Genomic DNA, 22,583 nt, shown 5'->3' with positions numbered 1-22,583 from the left:
ATCTCCCCTCCCAAGCCTTTTGAACTCCTCCTCCCGATACCAGCTGTTTTGACCAGAATGGCTGAGATGAACGGTATGAGGCTCTGCCACACTGAATCATACCAGCCTACATGGTCCATGACATGAGGGTACTCTGCAGAAGAGGGGCAGATATCTGTCCCCTTTCTTGCCTAGCCCCCACATCCTGTCAAGGACAAGGGGCTTATTCCTACCTCATGTTCCGGAAGACGGAGTTGGATCCTGGGGAGACTTGAGGTGGAAGCTGGGAGTGGTTCTGGTTATCAGGGACTAACATATTCAACCAACATTTTTTATTTTGTAATTGTTAGTGTGATTTAGATTAGAATCACATCATTTTATACTTTCACAGGGAGAGTTTTTGTTCATGAATGGGCTCATCTTCGATGGGGAGTCTTTGACGAATATAACCATGAAAAACCTTTTTACATTGCAAGTGATGTCAAACCCGAAGCAACAAGGTACAATACTTTCCTTGTTTTATTTAAAGTGTGATGGCCCTTCTCCACTAGCAAGAGAGATTGCAAGTACAATGGTGCTGCATTTGTGATCTCACACAAGCTGCTTTTTTCACTCGCTGTGATTGCGCTGTGCAGCTGCGGGAATGAAATGCGATCGTGCCGAGAATCGCACAGGCCGGCAATTGCATATGGGCAAAAAAAGAAGTGTTAGTGGAAAATAGATTCCGATCGGCAAAACGTCTGCAATCCACTTTTTGAAGCAGATCATAGCTAGTAGAAAATGGCCTTTAGTGTGCTTAATCTTAAGTGTGGTTAAAATCTCTTAAAACAGTGCTCTGATTAGTAAAATTATCTACTTATATTATTGATTTGAACTACTTTTTATAAAACTAACATGGTACCTCCAGTGTGGACAGTACAAACTTTTATTCTGTGCTTAAATTAATAGTGAGCAAGAGAACAAGGTACAGTGTATGATGGTACCTGTTTAAAACAAAATCCACTTCTAAAATGTTCTAACTGCTTTTAAAGTGATCCCTTAAAGCGGAACCGAGATGAAAAAAAAACTATAACAAGTAACTTGTCTATATATCTTATCTAAAGTTTAGATAGTTTACACAGCAAATCTAGCTGCAAACAGCTTTAAAAGAATATGATTATTTCTTCCTGTGATACAATGACAGCAGCCATGTTGTTTGTAAACATTACACAGAGGCAGGCTTATCTGCATCTTGAGCAAAAAAAACCTAATCCCTCCTCCCTCCTCCCCTCTGCTTCTGAAATCTCCGACTAGTAATACCTTCCCCTCCTCCTCCCCAGATCTGAGCTCCCATGAGCCCTTGCTACTGTCTGAAAGTGCCTTGGCTCTCTGAAAACCTGTGGGCCCAGAGTCGGCTCTGACTTGGGCTATACTTTATAACACTGTCACTATGCACGTTTGAAATATTGCACCTTTTTTATTTTTCCTGATGAAGACTAAATCACATTAATAGTCGAAACATGTCGAATTGTTGGGGGTGATGTTTACTGTTGGGGTGACTATCTATGTATAGAGACTGAGGCCCCTTTACTTATGTTTGGCTGCACATGCAATGCTCCATTATCTTGGAATTGTGCATTCTGAGTGGGTCAGGGATCTTCTCTGTATATTTTTTTCAATAGGCCTGTGTGTATATCATATGTTTATTGATATGTGGCTGACCGCCTGTGACGACTGGCATCCTCATTAAAATATATACGACAATGCTATAGAGCACTATTCTGTGGTTAGGCGTGATACAGTCCTTTTGACTATGTCCATTTGATAGCCATCCCCTCACTTGTTTTGGTGGTGGTGATGTGTATGGCCGTTATAGTGTTTTAAATTGACCAATAAAAGTTATATTTTAGGTACTATAGTACTATTTAGGAAAAGCATGTTTTAGGGTCTGTTGACAATCCCAGTGCTTGCTGCTTTGTACCTAATCATATCAATTATAGTGAAGTGTTTGCTTGTTAATATCTGAGCCAGGATTTTTGTAGTATTTTGGCATCTTGGTTTATAAGGGAGATAGGCCTATAGGCACTCATGTCATTTCACTCAGATCTTTGCCCTATTTTGGGAGAACTTTGATGTACACAGCCTTGCCAGTGTCTGGCTAAGAACTTTATTAAAAAGTTGGAAAAGTGGTTTGGCTACTTCTTGCTGTAAAATGTTGCTTACAATTTGCTTATTAATCCATCAGAGTCTGGCAACCTCTAATTGGAAAGTTGCTTTATGGATTCCCTGACCTTCTGCACCAAAATGTCTCTGTTTACAAATTCAATTTGGTCTGGTGATAGCTTACTCACCTAGAGGTCTGGACCTGGAGGAGAGAATGCCAGACAACTGGGAGAGGTCTGGGAGGGAGGGTGTATTTATCCCTGTAAAATATTCCCTAAACAACTCATTAATACAATCAACTCATTAATACATATTGCAAAAAGGGTGTGTGCATCAAGCACCAAGTGAGCCCTTATATACCTGGCTTTGCAGATAAGGCCTAATTAGCTTATTCATGAGGCATAGCTCAAGCAAATCTGCATTCGCTTTCGCATGCCAGGATATGCAGGGTTTTGCCAACTAACTCACCGAAAAAAATTTGCCCTGCGGGAGATTAGTTCGCGCAGCACTTAGCACTTATCCAGGACCGCCACGTGGCCCCCCCCCCCAGGATCCCAGGCCACACCCTTTTTGAAATACAACTCATTAATACAACTCATTAATAAAACCTTAATCTAGTGTGGTTTTATGCTAGTCTCTTCTGGCAGGCCATATTAGGTACTAGTTTTCCAGATTTTTCACCAAACTTATGGAAAGTGAGAATGCTATGTGGCTTTTGTAATTCTACCTGCAGCTTGAGCCAAATGGTCCCCACTGCGTTTGTCTACAGCCATCTCCCCCTGTTACTAGCAGATGGGGATTGCCTGAACACCTTGTAGGGCTCCCTAACTTTGCCCATTTCTAGGAGATATTGGTTATGTGTTCATTTTTTATGGGCCGCTACGTTTGAAGTGATTCTACCTTGGAGAACAGTCTTGGCTGTCTCAGAGGACAGAATATGATCACTCTTGGTTCTTGGTTGTCATATACAGTACATATTCCTGATATTAAATTATTTTCACTAAGATAATTACCTGTATTACTATGACCTACTGTACTTTTATCATGCCAGATGTTCACGAGATATTCTTGGACAATATGTGAAACAGACGGATCCATCATGTGAAGGAGATTCCTGTAAATTCCGTGCCTGCTACTTTGACAACAATGGTCTGTATGAAGAGGGATGCATGTTTGTGTTTGAGAAGAACCAGTTTGCAAGACAATCAATAATGTATTCACAGGCCTTACCATCAGTAAGTATTGCTGTATTCTGCAAACCACTACATATAGATCTGTCAGTTACATTCATAACCCCCCCCCCCCTAAAAAAATGGCTTCTGACCACCACTCCCCATAGATCCAGTTTTAGGTAGCTAGTATGCCCCCCAAATATAGGTGGCTACTATGTCCCTCTAAGTATAGGCAGTGACTGAGTACAGATAGTCAGTATGCCCCCAAAAGTATAGGTAGTGAACAAGTATAGATAGCCAGTATGCCCCCACAGTATAGGTAGTGATCAATGTACAGAGGTATGTGGATCCACATGAACCTCCATGCTTACCTTAGTTAACTTTGCCTTGGGTCGTGTCCTTTAGGAGTGTTCCATATTTTCTTTCTAATTAAAGATGAATGAAAAGGTACCTGTGATGGAGAGGAAGAGAAGAGGTGTTAAGGTTTTGGAGAGGACCGAGAAACCTACCTAACACAATGTTTGCTGTTCTGGCACATGCAGCAGAATGCTCTAGTTACAAATGGTGGCTAGGAAGCAAAGGTGAAAAACCTTTGGAAAACTGACATTTCTCTATTCTACCCCCCCCCCCCCCCCCCAGCTTATCCTAGCCTTACCAAAGTAATGAATTTGTTTGGAAGTATTTTTCATAAGTTATCAACATCCTCAAAACTAAAACATTTGAATAAATACCCTTCCAATAAAATTAGCCAGTTATAGCATTTTTCACAGGTGTAATGTGAATTTATAAAATGTATAAACAAAGCACCTGTTTATCACCAAGGCACTTTATTTGTATCTAGTGACCTAAGCCAGTTTAAAAACGGGCTCAAGGTCTGTCAACGTCACGCACGCGCACCCGCCCAAATGTGCATGCACAAGCACCCGCTCGGCCAGCCGGCCCGCCTCCTGGCCCGTTCTGCGTCCTGTTCCAATGGCTTTGTCAGTGCAGGACATGCGCAGTAGGGCAAAAACACTGTCACCGGGATAGAACGTGTACTTAGCTACAGAATGATGGTCAAACATCCAGAGGTCTTTCAGCTTGATCAGATAAGTTCACAAATAGTCCTGAGGGGCCCCATATGCCCTAGTAGGCATCTCAGGTGCAGGGACCTGGGCACAGTTTGCTGTCAACAAAGCAGTCCCATCATGAAGCCAGGAATATAGGTTGTAAGCCCCCTTTTAGACCTATACAGACAAAGACACAGCTACAGCCAATCCTAAGTCTTCCGTCACCTTTTCATTATAAGGCTATGGTCATCTGCCCAGCAAGGTATATTCCATGTACGTAAAAGAATGTTCCATATGAGGAAATGGTCAGTTGTTTTGAAAATGGCTGAAGTAAAGAAATGTTAACTATTCACATACTGGTAATGGGCACTATACTATATATGTACAGTCCCGGGCCGCCCATGAGACAGTGTGAGGCTGGTACCTTAGGTGGCAGAAGTGTGTGTGTGTGTGTGTGTAGGGGGGGGGGTGGTGCCCTCCTAGCCGTGGGTGGCGGGGCACCGAGCTTGAGGCGGTAGCAGCCAGGAAGGGGGAGCAGCTGGCTCAGTAGGTGGCTTTGCAGGAAGTGACGCAGCGAGTGGTGGAACGCAAGGAAGTAAGTGAGTAATTGCTTACCCGCTTGCTGCCGGCTGTAAATTTAGCAAAAATAGGTGGAGGGGGCGCATGGATGGGGAGCCCCAGGTGAGGGGGGGTCTGACCCCCCCTCCCCACCACTGTGCCCGCTGTTCCCCTTTTCTGGCTGCTACCCCCTCCAGGCTACCTATCGGGGGGGAGAGGAGGGGGGATGGCATCCTCACAAATTTGCCACAGATGGCAAAAAGTCTAAAATTGGCCCTGCATATGTAATAACATATACAGTGCTGCCCATAATTATTCATACCCTTGGCAAATTTTGACTTAAAGTTACTGTAATGCTTTGGGGGTTATACTTTGACCACTCAGCGCAACAAGGCTAAGCAGCGAGATAATGGAAGAGGCTCCACAGGTTATCCAGAGCAACTGCAGCTCTGGGCTTCCAATATTGCTACAAATAAGACACAATGGCAGCGCAGAGCGATATTGCACTGCCTATAGTCTGAGTAACCAGACAAAGAACAAACAGACAGACAGAATGCTAGCAAAACTAAGCGCTGCCCTAGCGATAGCAAGCATTCAGCCAGACACAAGACAGGACTATAGATTGGAGCGTAACTAGTAGCAACCCCCGCTCGCAGTCACGTCCACAGAAGCAGAGCAAGCAGGTTAACAATCAGTCACCAGCAAGAATTCACACAAGCAAGACTACAAGAAAGAACGTAACTAATAGCAACTGCAGCCTTTAGTTATGTTCCTAGAAACTAGATTAGCAGGAATACTACCAGTCACCAATGTGGTGATAGCAGAATCCAAGCTATCAGGATAGTGGACTTCACTGACCCACCGCGGATGCAGCAAACGTCCATCAGGCATGGAAACAAGGCAATATACAATAATACAGAAAAATAATAAACAGCTCAACTAACGGATAAATATATATTAGCAAGACTGCATATATATTTATCAAAAAACTAGCTAAAGCACAAGTAATAAGGTCGCATTGAACTACAATAACAGATCTATACAGAGTGACAAAGTGCCCAGCAGACCAGCGTACTGACCGCTATGACGGGCAAGGTCTAAAAGGAGAGACAGACTTTTATGCCGGCATCGACCAATGGATGCAAGTATGCAAATTTCCACACAGCTGAATGGTAATCATTCAATCCCGAGCTGACTTGATTTCCTTTTGCTAGCTGGCTGTGAATGCAAAGGACTCCCATAAGAAATACATGCAGTATTATGTCACAACATGCCTGCAGGAAATCCAGGGCTATCTGGCCGCAGCTCAGCTGCAGCAAGCAATTGGTGGAATGATGACCGCATCCTGAGCTGCCCAGAACTGCAGAGCGATTGCAAATGACAATGTGACACATTGAGAATGCACAACCGAATGCAAGCAGACAAGCCAGAACTGTCCGTTTACAGCTTCACTGCAACGGACAGAACACGCTACAAGGAGGAATCCTTACAGTTACTTTTATTCAACCAGCAATGTTTTTTCTAAGGGGAAATGACATAGGTGTCTACAAAAATATAATAAGACAATGTACAAGAGTCAATATTGTGGCCAAAAAAAACCAAACATTTTTCAGCTTTTATTTACATTTGAGCAAAAAGTGTCCAGTCCAAAATTATTCATACTCTGCTCAAGCTGTCACAGTCTGTGGCAAAATCCAAAGCTCTATACTATTTCAAATATTCCAAGCTGTTCTAAAGCATCCTTATTACCCTAATTCATTGGGAACAGCTGTTTTAACCAACTCAACAGGTGAAAAACAGCAGCTCTTTGCAGTTAGTTTGTGGACAGTCATGGCTAATACAAAGGAGCTCAGTGAGGACCTGCGGCTTGGCTGCACACAAGTCAGGAAAGGGCTACATGTCCATTTCTAAATGTTTTTAAGTTCCAGTGGCTACAGTGCAAAGTATTATTAAAAAAATACAAAGGGCTTGATTCACAAAGCGGTGCAAAGTGTTTGCACGCGGGTGAAAAGCCCCTTATCACGCCTAAACTCAGTTTAGGCATGATAAGAAGAAACTCGCACGAATTTTTCGCGCGCAAAGTTTTGCGTGCGCAGCCACGCGCAGCGCCCCCCGCTTCGCGCGAAGCTCCCATTAAGCCCTATGGGACTTTGCGCACGCGTACGCGCGCAAACTTCACGCGAGTTACAGCACAAAGCGGTGATAACTTTGCTGGTGCAAAGGTTATCACGCCTAAAGTCTTTTAGGCATGATAACTGAGTTATCACCGCTTTGTGAATCGAGCCCAAGATGTTCAGGACTGTGGAAAATCTCAGAGGACGTGGTCGGAAGTAAAAAGTGACACCTGTGCTGGCCAGGAGGATAGTGAGAGAGGTGATAAAGAATCCAAGTATCTCCACCAAGACTATCCTGGTGAATCTGGGCTCGTCAGGTGGTAATGTCTCAAGGCAGACAATCCAACGGACACGGCACACTGCTGGGTTCCACGGATTCAGACCAAGGAGGACGCCACTTCTTCAGATAATGCACACAAAAGTTTGCTTGGCGTTTGCAAATGCTCATCTGAACAAAGAAGACACTTCTAGTCTCTGTGTTATTATCAGATGAAACAAAAGTGTAATTGTTTGGTCACAATGATGTTTCCGTCATTTGGCGTAAAAAAGGAGAATCCTTCAACCCAAAGCACACCATCTCCACTGTCAAACATGGTGGTGGGAACCTAATGCTTTGGGGGTGTTTTTCACTCAATGGACCAGGGAATCCAATCACAGTAAATGGCACCGTAAAAAAGAGCAATACATGGATGCAATACGTTGGATGAATCACTCTTGAAAGGAGCTGTTGAGAAGGGAACTCTGTCTAAAAGGGATCTGCAAAACCTATTAATAAAACATCCAACGATAGCCACATTCTATTCTCTCCCCAAAATACACAAGAGGTTGGAAAACCCACCTGGGAGACCGATCATCTCAGGTAATGGTTGCCTAACAGAACACATCAGCAGATATGTGGATTTCTTTTTAAGACCATTTGTAACCAGTCTCCCATCATACATCAGAGACACAATGGATCTACTGAATAGACTACAAGGCATAACTGTATCAGAGGATGTATGGTTAGCCAGCCTGGATGTGAAGGCCCTGTACAATAATATTGGACATGAGCTAGGCATAAGGGCCGTGAATTATTTCTTGCAGGGTCGAAGTATACATCTACATGAACACTCAGGATTGATTGCTGAAATGTTGGAATTTATCTTGAACCATAATTACTTCCTTTTTCAGAATAAGTTTTACATCCAGAAACGTGGATGTGCCATGGGGACGAGCTGTGCGCCATCCTATGCCAACCTATTTTTAGGTTGGTGGGAGGACACTGTGGTTTTTTCGGCGGAGATGGCGGAATTCACGTCCTGTGTGTTGTTCTGGGGTCGTTTCATAGACGATGTCTTCGTTCTGTGGGACGGCCCCAGGGCAAAGTTTGTTCAATTTGTGCAGCGGTTGAATCAAAATGAGATAGGCATGTTCTTCACCTGTGAAATTGATAAAAGATCTCTGAATTTTTTAGATGTTGAAATAAGCAAATCAGAAACCGGGGGATTAGAGACAAAAATTTATCGGAAACCGACATCTACAAATTCCCTGCTCTCATGGGAAAGTCACCACCCTATTCCACTGAAAAAAGGCATCCCTAAGGGACAATACATTAGAGCATGGAGAAACTGCTCAAGGGATGAAGATTTCAAAGAAGAGTGTTCAAATTTATCAAACAAATTTAGAGAAAGGGGATACCCCACATATGTAATTGATGATGCCTATAACAAAGTGAGAGATCTGAAAAGAGAAGAACTGTTAATACCAAAAAAGAGACAGGATGATCTGGGCGGTAAAGATATGCGAATCATTAGCACCTTCTCCCAGGAGTCAGAAGAAACAAAGAAAATAGTAAATAAACACTGGACGGTTCTTCAATTGGACCCACAATTGAAAGAGATCCTTCCAAAAAATCCACTGTTTACCTACAGGAGAGGGAGGAATATTGGAGACCAATTGGTCCATTCTTTCCTACCAGTAACAAATAGGACAATCAAAAAGACATGGCTGGAGAGGCCATTGAAAGGCATGTACAAATGCGGCCGATGTAAAGCCTGTCCAAACGTGAAAACATGTAAGAATTTTGTTGCTCCTAAGGATGGTAGATCGTACCAAATTTTGGATTTCTTTAACTGTGAGACGGAGGGGGTAGTTTATGGAATAGAATGCCCTTGTCCAAAATTGTACATTCTAGAAACAACAAGACAGGTGAAACAAAGAATCCTAGAGCATTTAGGAAATATACGGAATCCAAAGGATACCTTGGTATCCAGACACTTTAGGGAAGTCCATGATGGAAATGCAAATTGCGTAAAATTCTTTGTGGTACAACAATGGAAGATGGGACCAAGAGGAGGTCATCTAGATTTGAAATTGCGCCAATTGGAGGCCAAATGGATTTACCGCTTGGGAACGATGAGTCCTAGAGGACTCAATGAGGGGTTCACTTATACCCTATTTATATAGGGCCTTTTATGGTTTTATAGTTCTCCTTCCCTTCTTCTCCTCTAATTAAGTGATCCCTCTGTCTTTTGGGGGTGATAAAAATAATTGTATTTTATACATCGGTCTCTCTCACTTTACATTTATTGACCCTAGAATATCTATTTTTTCCATACCTAGGTTCTGCCAATGAATTTACATACATACGTATGTATTTACACACTGACGTATATATATATATATATATTTATTTGATAAATGAACTACAGTAATTGATTGACATCTATCTTGCCAGTTTGATAATAATGGCAAATAGATGGCCCCTGAGGTATACAAGATGTGGACATAAACCTGAGGAAACAAAGTATATTTGTATTCCCATGTGTATATCTCTGTATATAAGGGCTCCTTGAATATTGGTATGTGCAATGGTTTATGAGGATAGCATGACCTTTGTGACAAAAATACTAGAGTCATATATATATCTTTATAAGGATGATCTACAGTAAATATTTATGTTTACTTCTTTATTATAATCTGTTCCTTCTTTATATAGCCATTGTAATGCTCTTATTTAAATAATGGGAATCAAGGCGCTAGATATATACTATTAAAGATTCAACAATGGGTATTTATTAACTGCATGTATAGACAATGAATAAGTGAGATTAGAGTAAACAACGCTGGGTTGCCATGGTTACATTAGGACAAGACACGCTGCGTAGAGATGTATCCCGCAGCCGTGTATGAGTGAATACGGAAGAGACGGCATTTACCGTCACTATGGCAATGATGACACGCGTTGTGTTTACGCCCCCTCACGCCACATGTGACGTATGCTGGATGATGAGGCTGGCTTCTCCCGACGTAACGGGGGTGGAGATCTGTATGACACTAGGTCACATGGTTTAGTTTGACCAATAGGAGAGTCCCAATGCGATTCTATGGAGCTTTTTGCCGAGACGGCGTTCTAGGAGATTTATGCATCCTGAGATGCGCTTCAGGGATCATTTATAGGAGAAAAAGGTATACTAGCCCTAGTGAGCTTTGCAGAGGTATAAAGCACACAGAAAGGGCAAAAATTGTGTATATGGAGGAGATTGAGCATCCAATAGGGACTGAGGATTTATGATTGATGACCACTTTGACCAATTGGAACTCTGGATGAGAGGTGGGAGGTACTAACGATGTGACTCCACCCACCCCTATGTATATATAAGGGAGACGTCTAACGTTGTTCATCTCTCATTTGTTGCTTTTTTTGTTAATGTGTTGTAAATAGCTGTGTGTTTCTACTATTATGCACTTTGCACCCTAGCACTTTATCTATTTATGCCCTGACGACGGCTCTATGTTTTATGAGCCGAAACATGTCGGTTTTGGTGGGGGTTCTTTATTCAAGTAGATTTACTCAGCACATCTATAAATATTGTTAGGCTGAAGGCAGTAACCTTAGGCGGCGAGACATTATACAAGGCCCTCTGGGGATAAGAGAATTTATACTGCCCAGCTAACATTGAAAAATTGCAAAAAGTAAAAAGCAAGAATAATTGAAAAATACTGAATGATTTTAATAAAATGAAGTAAAAGTTATGTTTTATTAGGTTTCTAACAAGGTCACATATCGTGTTTGTAGTAAAAATCAGAAAGTGTGAAAGATGTTTATAAATGCCAGACTAAAGCAGGTGGCTTTTCAGTTTGGACTTAAAGGCTTCCAGGGATAGAGATGTCCTGATTGGGTGTGGCAGGGAGTTCCAAAGTGTAGAGGCAGCATGACAGAAGGCTCTTTCGCCAAAGGTTTTGAGGTGGACTCTGGGGATAACCAAGTTATTAGATCCCTTTGATCTAAGATTGTGAAGCTTTTGATACAGTTGCCACTTCCTTCAGGTATCCAGGGCCCAGATTGAGTAAGGATTTAAATGTCAATAAGCCAAAACAGAATTATCCATTGTATCTGTAGCCAGGGGAGTAAGCAAAGTGTTGGTGTTATGTGGCAATGGCCGGGTTGGCTTGTTAATTGCCTTGCAGCAGCATTCAGTACTAATAGCAAGTGGTGCAGGTTTTTGTTTGGAAGGACTTTATAGAGAACACTGCAGTAGTCCAACCATGATGTGAAGAAGGCAGGAACTAGGGTTGGAAGATCTGCTGGAGGTATGAGGTACTTAATTTTTGCAATGTTCCTTAGGTGAAAGAAGGAATGTTTCACAACAGCTGAGATTTGATTTCTGAAGCTTAATTTTCCATCAGTCAGTACACCCAGGCTGCGCACAAAATCTGCGTTGTCCAGGTCTGAGCTCCCTATCCTTAGTGGTGCACAAGTTCACTTTAAGGATTGCTAAGAAGTTAATGGAGTAGGCAAGCTGCAATTAATCTGAAATTTTTCCTTTCTTTAATCCCTGTTTTAGGTGTTTGAATTTTGTAATGCCAGTAATCATAATATTGAAGCACCAACGCTGCAGAACAAGATGTGTAAATCACGCAGTACCTGGGAAGTGATTATGATGTCCTCTGATATTAATTCCACTTCACCAAAGAGCAATGCCAGTATTCCTACTCCTGTCATCTCCTTAATACAGTATAAAGTGAGGGTGATCACTCTGGTGCTCGATGTTTCTGGCAGCATGGCTTCTTATGTAAGTTCTAATTCATTACTGCACTGCTTCTCTCATCATAATTAAAGGGAGTGTAAAATGTTATCGTATATTTTTTCTTATGTATTTATTTTGATTTGCACTAAACAATTCAGAATTCAAAATATTGTTTTTATTAGAAAATATATGAATGTTAGGATATAGAATATTATAAATAACAAACAAATTGCCCAACGTAGTCAAACTAGTTTTGCAAATTTACAGCAATCTTTGTGAAATTTTCACATTATAGTGAATTTGTATTGAAGTCTAGATTTTCTTGGTTAATTTAAGAACATATATATTAGACCTAAGGCCCAATACAATAACGGCGCTAGGCCTCTCCCTGGTACAACCGCCCTCCCACCCCTGTCGAGCTTCCACAGGTCAGCGTGCATGCGCAAGCCCGCCCCCTGTCACAACGTCTGCCCGCGTGGCGCGCATGCGCAGTAAGTGAAAAGCACGGTCGCAGGGACAAAGGAGGACTATAGGAGGAATATATATATATATATATATATATATATATATATATATATATATATATATTCTGAAATTAACCATGAAAATTTCATATATATATATATATATATATATATATATATATATATATATATATATATATATATATATACTAGTTGACCCAAGCCCGTTTAGAAAACGGGCTATAGGTCTCTGCTACACTGTCTCCATCACCACATGTCACTGTGCATGCGCTCGTGGATATTTATGGGGTATCTTAGATAATCTTACCTACCTATACCACAGAGAACTTGGTAGGCAAAGACTTTCATAAGGGGTACATGGCAAAATAATGTCTGAAGTGGAGAAAGACTGTAATGTATCATTATTTATTGAGTACTATAAATAGTAGTAGTAGAGGACTTTTAGGTACAGTAAATTCACTGGTGTTTTCTAGGGAGAGAAGGGGGTGGGGTCTTTTTCCTTGCAAGGCACTCCACTGTGTAAAAAATCCTTTTTTTCCTTGGGGAGACACACACTTGTTGGCTCTCTTCCTACAGACCACCAGTGTGTTTGCCTGCGGGTTGAGCTGGTTTGCATGTCACAGTGGGGGTCCCACTTTAAGCCACCGATTGGTAGTAGAGCAAAGTATAATATGAATAGAAAAAAAATATTTCACATATTGCTAAATAGCGCTGGCAGGTGGAAGCAGAGCTTATCTCAGAGTGTAGGGATGAATGAGAAGATGATTACATTTGCACGTAACAAATGCAATAAAAAAATACAAGCAAGTAAAAACAGGTATGTCGTAGGTAGGGAAAGAAAACGTCAAATACATTGTATAAAGCCGCCAAAGTATCCGAACCTGGTGACAGATTGTAAGGTCCACTTGTTCCTGGTGCTGCCTGTCTTATCTTTACTGCATTGCAGGATTCAGTGGCATAGCTAAGGAGCTATGGGCCCCTGTTGCAAGTTTTACATTGGGGCCCCCAAGTGCTCTATACATAACAATAGGGATAAAAGTTGTGCCTGGATGAGTGAATCTGTGAATGCATTTGTTTGAACATTTGCATGTGAGAGTGCGAAGGGTTAATAGATTTTTGCTGTTTTCTAGCCACACCCCCTTCAGCACCTCCCTTTCCTTAATCATTTATTTAATGTCCTAACTAGAGGCGATGTGCCTGGATATATGTATTTTTTTCTTGTTACTGACCCCTGTGGCTAGGGTCTAATTTAGTGCACTCCCTCCTTCCCCTGTATGTGTTTGTCAGCATGCATACAGCTTATGCTGGTGTATGTGCATGGTGCACATGGACACATAACGTTAGCTCCCTTGTGCGATTGGTAAGATGCACTGTCTGTCCCAGGAGAGGACGTCAAGATGTGTGCTCCTAATCCATTGATAGATTTGATGCAATGAATGTGTTTGCATGTTTGCACTATGCATGTTACAGGGCCAGAGTTAGGACACCTATGTTTACCTGGGTACTTCTGCGCAGTATAGGTGACTAAGCATAAGAATGCATTCTTCTGTGAACTAAAACCCTGGCTTTTAACATAGCTGTAGGGATAACAGTTGTGCCTGGATGAGTGAATCTGTGAATGCATTTGTTTGAACATTTGCATGCGAGAGTGTGAAGGGTTAATAGATTTTTGCTGTTTTCTAGCCACACCCCCTTCAGCACCTCCCTTTCCTTAATAATTTATTTAATGTCCTAACTAGAGGCGATGTGCCTGGATATATGTATTTTTTTATTTATACATAACAATTGATACGGCGCACAAAAACCTGCCAGGGACATCCACAATGTCAGAGGTGCCAGAAGGGGATGGGGAACAGTTTGTTAATGATTACTATTATTCAAAGCATCTATGAAAGTGATTATTACTAGCGCAGGACCAATAGAGAGCTAATGCTGCGGTTGAGGGAGGTCCCCTCTGGTCCAAGGGCTATGATGCGGTCACAACCTCTGCAACCCCTATTGCTACGCCACTGGCAGGATTACAATCCCTTTTCAGAATTTAAAATGCTTGCTAGTCAAGCAGGGGCGTACCTAGAGCCCGGCAGGTCCTTCTGCAAAACTCTGTCAGTCAGGCTCCTGCAGACAGAACCTTAACTCATGAAACCCTACCCCCTGGATTCAGGGGCCCCGCTATACAACAAGGTGTATGATAAATACCATGCACACTATATAGATTGTTAATTATTCTACTATACAGAACCTTGCTTTGTCAAGATTAGAATATTATTTTATCACTTTTTTACCACCATTTTGAACAAAAAGTAGTTATTTTTGCTCCACCGCCCACCTCATCAGGAAATTGCGTTGTGATTAACTCAATCAAAGTGAGAATCATGGGCACAATAGGTTGTCTTGGGTAAAATAGAGATATATTTTTATTTTTACTTGTGAACTTAGCCATTAAGTGAGCTATTACATGAGTACATATAGTAAAGGTGCATGCTTATTTGGGCACCAGGGGTTGTTGATAGAATATTGGAAATCTTGCGACATTCTACTAACAGCTTGCCTGACTCCTAACACATAAGTGTTACCCTGCCCTCCCCCCAAAAAAAATCCCTATTTATTTGCCTATTACCCCCCCCCCTCCCCAAGCATACTGCTGTTTATATGCCTAGCACTAACCCCTCATCCAAAATCATACTTCTACCTATATGCCTAACACTAAACTCTCTCTCATAGCATACCTCTATCTATAAGCTTAACCTTAACTCCCATCCCACGGCATACTCCAATCTATATGCCTAACACTAACCCTGCTACTAGAGATGGCCCAAACTATTTGCCAGTGGACAGTTCCCGGTGAAGAACACGTGTTTGTGTTTGCATCGGCAGGTGAAAACATGATGCGTTTGACCCACCCCCTATACATCATCATGACATGGCAGCCAATCAGCTATCACTCCATACTGGACCAAACCCCCCTATAAAAACACCAGCACGGCAGTCATTTTACAGTCTGCATTTGGCTGCTGTGCTAAGCAGATTAGGGAGAGCTGTGCTGCTAATGGGGAAAGTGTTAGTTAGGCCTCTGTTCTGTCTCCCCAGTGGAGTTTCTTGCTGCTAGTACAGCGTCCTGAGCACCCAAGAAGGGCTGGTACATTGGTTTTCTTGCTAATGTTATGTTGCAGTTCTGTGTGTCTACTGACTGTCCAGTGCACTGTCTTTAGTTAAGATAAAGTTTAAAAATGCTCTGAAACCCCCTTTAACTCTTACCAGCTGGTGCAGGATCTGGTCAGCCATGCCAATCCATAATTGCAAATGAGAAGGATCCGCAAACCAGACGAGGTGGGTGAAAAAGCTGGTATTCTTTATTGGTAACTCCACATAACAGAGGACAATAAAACTACAGGATCAACACAGAAATTTTGACACTAGATGGCAACCAAGATTTACAGATTTTGCCGGGTGTTTATTTCCTGCTTTGGGCGCTTGCAATATTTTGTAAATATTGCAGTTTTTTGTTTCCCCGGCAGTGGGGGGGGGGGGGGGGGGGGAGGGGCGCTTGGTGGTGAAGGGTTAGGTGTCAGGACCAGGGTTTGTGCAGTAGGGAGGGTTAAGGGTTAGGTATCAGGACCGGGGATTATACAGGACTGGGAATTTCCCTGGGGCCCGTGTACACCTAACACTTACCCCACTCCCACATCATATCTTTATCTATATGACTAACACTAACTCCCCTTCCATGGCATACGCCTATCTATAAGCCTAACACTAACTACTATGCGTATCACTAGACCCACTACCACAGCATACTCTTATCTATATCTGACTCCTACATCATATTCTCTATCAATACACCTAACACTAACTCCCATCCCACAGCATACTCCTTTCTACTGTATATGTGTAACACTAATTCCACTACCACGGTATTCCCCTATCTATACTCCTAACACTTATCCCACTACCACATCATATCTTTATCCATACGCCTAACACTGCACAGTCCTATCTATATGCTTACACTACACTAACACCACTACACGCTAACTTAACCTGATCTGATATTGTCTTATGCTTGGTGCTGTAGTTATCTGATCTACCATGTATAATCCCTGAATTGTTACTGGATTGGCTAATTATTTGAGATTCTGTACCTTGCTATTCTAATCACCTGTTGCTGACCTGGACTGTTATATGTTCCTGCCTGTATCTGTCTAGGGTGGTTCTAGTGGTACTTTTGCCTTTCCTGCCTCAGTCTTGATACCTTGTGCACTTAAATATGGTGAAGACTGGGAAGGAGATTTGGGTATTAGGACTGAAAGAAAGTGAGCGATCAGTGCTGCTCATCCGGATTCCGGATATCCGGATTACCTGGATAATCCAAACTTTTTCCACTATCCGACTCGGATTTGGATTCTGGATAGTTGGGGCAAATCCGCATAGCACTTTGCGAATATTTATCCGCAACCCGGGTATCCGGTCAGATATCTCGGATATCCGAATCCGAATACTATAACTAAGGAGATGACATCATTGAACCAATCAGAGGGCTCCCAGCCTAAGCCCTAGCAACCAATCACAGAAGGGAACCCCGGCCAGCCCCCCCCCCCCTGTATATTAAGGAGGGGTGCCATGATGAGAAATCTCGTCCTTGATTGTGTGACTGCTCGCTGAGAGACATGCTCCAGTGCTGCTGGCCTAGCAAGTGCTGTATACAGTGATAAACCTAAAGCTGTTCAGTGATTAACACCTTCACTATCAATACACTATTGTTCTATTGTTTATTAGGTAGCTAGCTTGATTTCATTCAGTGACAGTCAGAGTGTGTGCTGCAGGCCTGCTGCAGCAGCTGCTAGGTATCTGTGTGTGTGCTATGCACCGACCAGGCCAGTAGGACAGACCAGGCCAGAGTAGTACTACTGTGTTAGCTTACTACAGAACTGCTGTACTGCTGAGCAGTGCCAGTGTGACAGTTAGTGTGCTCTAGTGTCTTCTCCTCTGCTGTCTGACTGCCACTCTGTGCTTATTTGCTTTAAAGTCCAACCCCGATTTTAATAAAGTACAAGTACCCCACATCATGTGGCTGAAGCAATCTGGAGCACCAGAACCCCCTCTGCCACTCCTGCCGACACTGAGGCCTGTTCAGGCAGCCAGTCCTCAGTGGCCTCCTCTGCTCCCTCCATCGCTTCCCGTGCAAGGAAAAACCACCGCCAGACCCTGTTGGGCGGGTCTTTTCCTATTGTTGGCAAGAGGAGGACATGAAGTGGCTGGGAATCACTATGCCTGCCTTACCACCCTTTACCACCACCACCACAACCTCCTGGCTCCTCCTGATTAACTATTACTAACTAAGCCGACTCGTTCACAATTTTTTTACAGCTGTGGTACCACCAATGCTACGTGCCACGTACACGTGCCATGTCACGTGGCAATTGGCACGTTGCACTTGGCATGTGCCAAGTGCCACGTGCCAGGTTGCACGTGCCAAATGCCAAGTGCCACGTGTCAAGTGCCAAGTGCCACATGCCAAGTGCCACTGCCAAGTGCCACGTCCAGCATGCTCCTGGCAGACGTTACACCTGCTGCTGCTGCATTGCCCTGCTCCTACTGCCTTTGCTGCTCCCACCGCTAGGGTGACACAGGCCACTGCTGCTGTGCTGATACCACCTATATTTAACCCAAAACACAATTGCTGCGTAATTTTTTGGAGTTGTCTGAACTGAAAACTGTCATGTCCCAGATGTGCGGTTGGACTTTGGACACAATGTGGGCTGCACGACCGCTATCTGGAACCTAGTCCTGATGTTAATTTACAGCCGTTTTTTGGGAGGGATTTTAAGTCCCCACATAATCAATTAGTGTTCCCCTTTAAAAAAAACATGATGCTACATGCCTCATCTACCCTAAAAATGTTTTAGAAGCAATTTAAAGGCCACGTCCGGTTTTCTATCCGGATATCTGAATCCGCTCAGATATCCCGGATACTGGGTCCGGATATCCGATTCTATTCAGATACCAAAAAGTTCGGATTCGAATATCCGATCGGATCCGAAATTCTAGCTATCCGGATCCGAATTCAATTGGGGTATCCGAGCAGCACTGTGAGCGATCTTCTAAGCCTCACATTATCACAAGCCACTTAAAGAGAAAAAGAATCTGTATTGTTAAAATCGCACAAAAGTAAACATACCAGTGCGTTAGGGGACATCTCCTATTCCCCTCTGTCATAATTTCGCCGCTCCCCGCCGCATTAAAAGTAGTCAAAAACAGTTTTAAAAAGTTTGTTTATAAACAAACAAAATGGTCACCAAAACAGGAAGTAGGTTGATGTACAGTATGTACACACATAGAAAATACATCCATACACAATCAGGCTGTATACAGCCTTCCTTTTGAATCTCAAGAGATCATTTGTGTGTTTCTTTCCCCTGCAGCTCTCACCCACTGAAGAGTTACAGGCTGATTGTTTCTTCCTGCAGACAGCTCTGCCCGGTGTCTGTAATTCCTCAGTATGTGTCAGCCAGCTCCTTTCACAGCCTAACAGAGGGGGATTGTTATCGAGCTCTCTTCTCTCACTGATATCAGAGAACAGAGACGCTGCTGGCTTATGTAAATAACACACACATACACACGGGAGTGTGCATAGAGGGGGCCTAGAGGGGGGCATGCATCACAGATCCACAACACTGAAGAGTTGGCAGCCTCCCAGACACAGGGCGACAAGTCCAACAGGGGACAGATAAGCTGATTTATTACAGAGACGGTGATAGTAGATAGTGCTACAGTAAGCCAGAGCACATTAGAATAGGTTTAGGAACTTGTAGGATGGTAGAAAAAAGGATGACATTTTTGTTACAGAGTCTCTTTAAGAAATTGTGGGAATGCTTCAGCATCAAGTTCTACTTACTGGACTGTGAATCAGCTCACGTTGTTGGTCACTGCTCCACAAGGCCAATCAGACTACTCCTAGGGCTAATGCTTCAGCACCAGCTCCGATTCAACCAATGGGGTCCAATGCAGGGCCTAAGCTACCCCTTCCTGAAAAGTTTTCAAGTAATCGTAGCCAATTTGATAACTTCATGAATAGTTGTCTAATGTCTGTTTGAGTATGGCCTAATGCCTTGGGTTCAGAGTCCCAGATGATTGCTCTTGTCATTTCATTATTACAAGAGAATCCCCAAACATGAGCATTTGGCCTACCCCAGGGACATCTAACACTTTCCTCAGAAGACAAATTTTTCAAGGCCATGGGGTTCCTTTATTTAGATGCTGATCTCTCTACTACAGTGGTTCAGAAGTTAAGAGATCTCCATCAGGCTAGGTGGCCTGCTGAAAACTATGCCTCAGAGTTCCGTATGTGGGCAGTGTCTACTTAAATGGAATGATTCTGCCCTTCTAGAGCAATTCCATTATGGCCTATCAGAACCCGTGAAGGATACTATCGTTAGCCATCACATTGGCCATCCATGTAATGTATACTGCAAAAACTAAAAGGTAACAATCGATACGCCGAGTATAAAAATGTACGTCATGTTTACTTTTTTAGGGTATATTATTTCTAATTCTGGTCTGACTATGGATCATCGAAAGCTCTCAGTGGTCTTAGACTTGCCTCAACCGAGAGATTTGAAGTCATTACACTTTCTACGTTTTGCCAATTTTTATAGAAACTGTATTAAAAAAAATCCATTATGATACTTCCTTAACAGATCTCACCAAAAAGAGGCAGATCCTGCCAATTGGTTTCTTCAAGCCTGTGTGGCTTTTAGTGAATTAAAACAGGCCTTCTGCTTTGCCCCGTACTCGAGGGGTCTTACTCCCTAGCATCCACAGCCAACGAAGGCAACCAGTCACCCCCATCAACAGATCTATAGTTTTCTTTTCTTTTCCCCTGGGTGACCTGCCATTCTAGTTTAACCTTTTGGGGACCGCTGGCGTAAATCCTACGCCACCCTTGTGGCCACCTAACTCTGATGCAGCGAAGGATTTACGCCACCCGCCGTTTCCGCTCCTGATGCGATCGTGTGCACCTGAGAGGGGAGATTAAGCTGTCATATGACAGCTGACATCTCCCCTCAGTGACCAGAAGCCATCACGTATGGCTGCTGATCACGTGATCACTACGATCGCTGGCGGATCATAGTGATCCCTGTTACTGATGCGGTTGTAGGGGGGTAAAGAGGAGGATCTACTCACCTTCCTGCCGTTCCCCTGGCGATCGGCGCTCCCCTCCGCCCTGGCCAGCAACACTGATTGCTCTGACGTCACTGCCGGGTTCCGGTTTGATGACATCATCAAGCTGTGACCCGGAACTTAGCGGCAGTATGAGCGGGGATGTCGGCTGGAACGGAGGGGTCCACTGTGGCTCATCGCTGGAGCTTGGACAGTGAGTAAAGGCTGCTGGCTACAGTGGGGACATCTGGCTACGGGGGGACACACAGCCCAGCTACCAAAAGTGGGGATCCGGCTGCCTGACCCCCCAAACGCACCCCCCGTCATGCAAATTCGCCTGGTCCTTAAGAGGGATTAAGCAGCTAGTCCCCAAAAGGTTAATGGAACTGTTGCAAGACTTGAAGCCAGTAAGCTAAGGGTACAAAGGCGTACCTGGAGGGGCCTCAATTTGACTGTATACAAGTGTTTTGGCTAAATCTGGAGACAGGAAAGGGCTGTTAAGGGCTGCTACCACATGCGTCTTAGCAGGGTAGACTCAGGAGTTTCATGCTTAGAAGGAAGGATTTAAAAACAGTCAAACTGAAACCAGTTTCAGGTTTTAAGATTTTGCCACACTGAGCCTTATTCTCTGAGGTTCAGTAGGAAAAGGCAAAGAACTTGAAGAATCTAAGTGGTTTGGCAAACAGTGTGAATTTATTAAAATGTCATCTGTTCTCCGATGGAAAATGTTTGCACCCCTCTCCTGGGTCATAGCAGACAATTGTGATGCCCACCAAAAATTAAGTAGTTGACGCAGAGCCGTGTTTTAATTGCTAAAGGGCAGAAATCACATTACATTCCTAAATTGGTGGAATAAAGTGCTTTAAACATCTGGCATGTGTACATGTGGATCAGGCAGTGTAACGGTTACGCCCACTTCACACTGACAGATGAAACGCCGCGTTTAACGCACTGCAGTCCACAAACAACTGCAAAGACCTTTCGTGATTATGTCAAGTGAGCATATCTTTGTTTTTACTACGGTAGTTGACACCTCCAGGAAATAAATGTTAGTCCTCTTGGTGGCAGTCTTTGTGTAGTGGTGTGTACTGGCCGTCATGCTTGTGCGCACAATCGTGGGAGTGCAGGCGATCACGGTTTTCCACCCCCTATGGTGAGGCTGAGGTAGTTCATTGACAGTTAAGTGACCAAAAAAACACTGATTCTGCACTGAGGCCTTATACAAGGGGCAGAAGTGGATACTAGATGCCAGTAGTGGTGTGAAGGCGGGTTATGGTCGGTGTGCTACTAGGACCAGCAGACCTGTTTCCTACCGCACTGAGGTTTAACACAGGGACCAATGGATACTAGATGCCAGTAGTGGTGTGAAGGTGGGTTATGGTAGGTGCTCTACTAGGACCAGCACACATGGCTACAACAACTAACAAATCCAGGAGAGCAAAAACGCTCAAACCCCCTACCAGTTCAACCAATGGGTGCAGGATCTGGGAAGCCAGGCCAATCCATGAGTATGTACAGGGCCGGCCTTAGGTTTCACAGCGCCCTGAGCGTAACCAGATTTTGGTGCCCCCCCCCACATTTATCCTCTTCGCTTGTGAGCACACACACACACACACACACACACACACACACACACACACACAATGGGGGGGAGGGGGGGGCAGATCCCTCCTTTAGTGTATATAGGCTTAGGCTACTAGTCTTGCAGTCGCAGATCCCTTTTAGTGTATTTAGGCAGCAGATCCTCCCCGACCCCCCCCCCCCCCATTTAGTGTATCTACTCTAGCAGCATAAGCATATTCCCCCCTTTAGCGTAGGGAGGTTGGGGAGCCTTACTTCTTGCTGGTCAGTCTTCTCTTCTTACTGTTTGCAGACTTAGTGCCAGTGTAGGTGACAGGATTCTGGGAGCAGGAGAGAA

The 22,583-nt window shown here is 43.6% G+C and overlaps 1 protein-coding gene across 1 annotated transcript in view; it reads left to right on the top strand.

Moving 5' to 3' along the window:
- The window catches only part of LOC137521090 (calcium-activated chloride channel regulator 1-like), a 136,439-nt gene that overhangs the window by 22,624 nt on the left and 91,232 nt on the right, over nucleotides 1-22,583 (top strand). The window contains exons 4-6 of the mRNA XM_068239875.1: nucleotides 371-479; nucleotides 3,173-3,356; nucleotides 11,841-12,068. Of these exons, the coding sequence (XP_068095976.1) occupies nucleotides 371-479; nucleotides 3,173-3,356; nucleotides 11,841-12,068 (521 nt within the window). The remainder of the gene's footprint in view (nucleotides 1-370; nucleotides 480-3,172; nucleotides 3,357-11,840; nucleotides 12,069-22,583) is intronic.

Source organism: Hyperolius riggenbachi, chromosome 6 (genome assembly GCF_040937935.1).
Source record: "Hyperolius riggenbachi isolate aHypRig1 chromosome 6, aHypRig1.pri, whole genome shotgun sequence".
NCBI classification, from domain to species: Eukaryota; Metazoa; Chordata; class Amphibia; order Anura; family Hyperoliidae; genus Hyperolius; species Hyperolius riggenbachi.
This window is presented reverse-complemented; position numbering and strand designations above follow the sequence as displayed.